Genomic DNA, 3605 nt, shown 5'->3' with positions numbered 1-3605 from the left:
TTGTGCAAAGAACCCTTTATTGTTAAGAATGCAGATGAACAATATAGCCAGTTTGGTACCAACTTACTATGTATAACTTTATGAATGGTTTAAAGTTTAATTGGTTTATTTATGGTTATTAATTAGATCTTAGAACTAATAAACAGGTATAACACAAAGATAAAAAGGTCAGCAGTGAGCTGTTGTATCTGATGATGACAATCAGATTGATGATTGATGGATTGATTAAAAAGACAAAATAAGTAACCAGCAATAGCAGCAGATCACCAATTAATAACCAGTAATAAACTAATTTTGAACCATTCCTGAGCCGTTACATAGCGGTACTATCAGTTTTGAATAAAATAGTGAACGCCATGGTAAAAATATAGGACATTTTATTATCTTTTCCAAAAAAAAAAGGCACTTTTTCTCTTTCTCTTTGGCCCACTGATAGCTTGTTTACAGAGACAGGGGCCATTCAATACTATTCTGTGAGAAACAATGACCGAACTAAATTAAATATATTTATATATATTTATGTACACAATAAATAAGAACATTTAAACACATAAATGCCATGAACTGAGCTAAATCCGGACAGGAACATGTCTTACGCTCGTACCCCCATGCAGGTCCTTTTTGTTTTTTGAACGTATGACTGCATATGTGAAGTCTGCACTTCTGCAGCGAGCAATAATGAACATGTTGGGTTGGTTTGTTAGCGATTAGGCCTAGTCCTGGAATATATCTGCTGGATCCAGGACTTGGCTTAATCTCTGGGAAACCCAAAGCATTCCCTTTACGTGTAAAACACTGATTATCAGTCCACTCTGTGTGCTTTAAGCAGCAACTTTTGGCTTTCTGCTTGTCTGTATTCCACAAATTTCTCACACAAACTGTCCTTCAAAACTGTGCCTGCTTTCGCAAAGTGTTGTACGCACAGGGAGGTGTAGTGTAAGTCCATACAGTACGTTACAGATGAGGTCACTCTCTCCATTTCGCACACAAACATACGCACTCGCTCCAGTTCTTCTCATACATGCGTGGGGCTGTCTGAGTAAGGGTCAGTCTTGGACATGTGCAGTACCACGGCAGGGGCTTTGTAATGGCAGTGGGTGCTGCTACAGCTCCCTCCACTACAGTGCTTCCTGCTAGTCCTGTCTGCCAGCTTGCGGCTGCACAGGCCCTGCCAGGTCTGCAGGGTCTTGGAGCTCCACACCCACACCCCGCTGGTGATGCCCACCACCAGTGACATGAAAATCTTCAACATGAAGACCGCCACAGCGGGCACGGAGGCCTCTAGGCTGCAGTCCTCGTTCCTGCGGCCCGGGAAGGTGATGCACTTGCTCTCCAGGCCACGGAACTTCCAGTAGTCCATGTTGAGACGCTCATAGAAGTAGCAGACGATGACACAGGTTGCCGGGACAGTGTAGAGGACGGAATAGATGCCGATCTTGACCATGAGCTTCTCCAGCTTCTCCGTGTTGGTGCCCTCTGTCTTCATGACCTTCCGGATGTGGAAGAGCGCCACAAAGCCAGTGAGGACGAAGGACGTCCCGACTACCAGGTAGAAGGACAGGGGCACCAGGACAAAGCCCGTCAGTGCCCCCACGTCCATGCTGCCTACATAGCACAGGCCCGTCAGCTCATCGCCCGCCACCTTCCTCATGGTAAGGATGACGATGGTCTTCAGTGCAGGGATGCCCCAGGCAGCCATGTGGAAGTAGCTGCTGTGGGACTCGATGGCCTCGTGGCCCCATTTTTTGCCCGCAGCCAGGAACCAGGTGAGCGTGAGGATGACCCACCAGATGGAGCTGGCCATGCCAAAATAGTAGAGGATGAGGAAGACTATGGTGCAGCCCGTGCTCTCAAGCCCCTCTTGGATGATATACAGCTCCCCATTCTCGCGGTCGCATGCAATGTTCTCCGCTCCAGCGACCGAGCGGATTATGAAGGCTACCGAGTAAACGTTGTAGCACATGGAGAGGAAGATGATGGGCCTCTCAGGGTACTGGAAGCGATGTGGGTCCAGGAGGAAGGTGAGGACCGTGAAAGCTGTGGAAACGAAGCACAGCGTGGACCACACGGCCATCCAGATGAAAGCAAAGTCCTTGTCCTGCCTTGACCAGAAGACGTCAACGGCTGAGGAGCAGCGTGGGGCGCAAGACTCACTCTTCTCCACGTACTGGAACTTTTCCGGGTTCTCGCAGGCCCCCACAGGGCCCCCTGGGCGCCCAGTTCCTGAGCCGGGCTGCCTGGGTCGAGGAGGCACCGGCAGCATGCCTTCCCCTTTCTTAGTCTCAGGCTTGGTGTCGTTCTCTGGAGCCTCCATGCACAACGCGTTCGGGTCGTTCCTGGTGGGCAGTTTGGAGCAGTCCAGAGAATCAGGCCAGGCGTAGTTAAACTTCTCCATGATGGGGGAGCACTTCTGACGGGCCTGTTCACACATGGGCCTGCAGGCAGGGATGGAGGTGGACACCTGGTCGGTGCACATGGGCGCGTAGAGGGAGCAGAGGAAGAAGCGCAAGTGGACGTCACAACCGTACTCCACCAGCGGCGCAAATTCATTCAGTTTGATGGCAGCCTCCTTCTGGCTGTCATGGTCCATGAAGTTGGGCATCCGGGTGAGGTTGTATCCGATGCCCTGGCACATCGGGATGATGATGGGCTCACACTTGGCTGGTCTCCCCCTCTCGAAGTCGTAAGAGCTGATCTCCAGACTGGACGCCGCGATGACGAGCTGGCACCACAGTGAAATCACAACCTTCAGAGGTGAGCCCTCCATGCTATCTTATGTATGAAACTTTCCTGGCATATAAAGTCCTGATGGGAGATTATTCTGCTGGGATTAAACAACTATCTTCACATTCCAGTGATGCATCTCAGTTAAAAAGTCTCCCGGCTAACAAGACGGACAAAATAAGTCCTCAAATGAGAGTCACACAGCCGCTCGCGCCGCAGTTCCACAGCTGTTGGAGCGAAAAGCGTGTCAACATGAACTCCTGCAGCGCTTCACCGCGTAAACACGAACAACGGGAGCGAGATGGTCCGAGCAGATAGAAGCACAAACGGGTCCTTATCGTGGCTCTCCGGTTGCAGACGGCTGGCGCGGTGCATGCCGTGGGGCAGCGCGGGGTCACTTCACTCTCTGCGGGTTTCTCTTCCAGCCCACGGCGCGGTGCCTCTCCCCGCTCATCCACGAGCCAACACTGAACTTTCTCTTCCCTCCTCGCTCCTCTAAAAAACGCGGGGGCGGGCGATTCGTGACGTAGCTCTTCTCACACCCGTATTGCGACAAGCCCCGCCCACCCTGCGAAGACTGGCTGGTAGTGTCTCGCCTCCTCCGCTGTGATTGGCTGGGCATTTCTGCCTCTGTCCGCTTTGGACTCCAACGTTTTCGCTCCAGCTGGTGTGGAACTGAGGAGATAAGAGCGGCTGGGCTGTTCTCACGAAACATGACAGACACGGGGACTCAGCCTGGAATAACGTTTTATCTTTTAAACGTTTAAACAACGATGCCCGGTTGGATAAAAGTAAACCAGAAAGATTTAAGTGATTTTTTTATACAGTTTTTCAACGCAACTCACCAAATTCAGTAAGACCAGAAGATAAAAGTGTGAATG

The 3605-nt window shown here is 50.8% G+C and overlaps 1 protein-coding gene across 1 annotated transcript; it reads right to left on the bottom strand.

Moving 5' to 3' along the window:
- Window positions 1–372: 372 nt before the first annotated feature.
- Window positions 373–3179, bottom strand: fzd9b (frizzled class receptor 9b). Its single transcript, XM_036585617.1, has one exon. The coding sequence runs from the start codon at window positions 2765–2767 to the stop codon at window positions 1016–1018; it is 1752 nt and encodes a 583-aa protein (XP_036441510.1). The 5' UTR covers window positions 2768–3179; the 3' UTR covers window positions 373–1015.
- Window positions 3180–3605: the final 426 nt, after the last annotated feature.

This window comes from Colossoma macropomum, unplaced genomic scaffold (genome assembly GCF_904425465.1).
Source record: "Colossoma macropomum unplaced genomic scaffold, Colossoma_macropomum, whole genome shotgun sequence".
Classification (NCBI taxonomy): Eukaryota; Metazoa; Chordata; class Actinopteri; order Characiformes; family Serrasalmidae; genus Colossoma; species Colossoma macropomum.
Note: the sequence above shows the minus strand (reverse complement) of the source record. Positions and strands in the feature narration are given on the sequence as shown.

Bases quoted from the DNA above. Each gene is read 5' to 3' on its own strand.
- fzd9b (XM_036585617.1), bottom strand. From the start codon at position 2,767: ATGGAGGGCTCACCTCTGAAGGTTGTGATTTCACTGTGGTGCCAGCTC.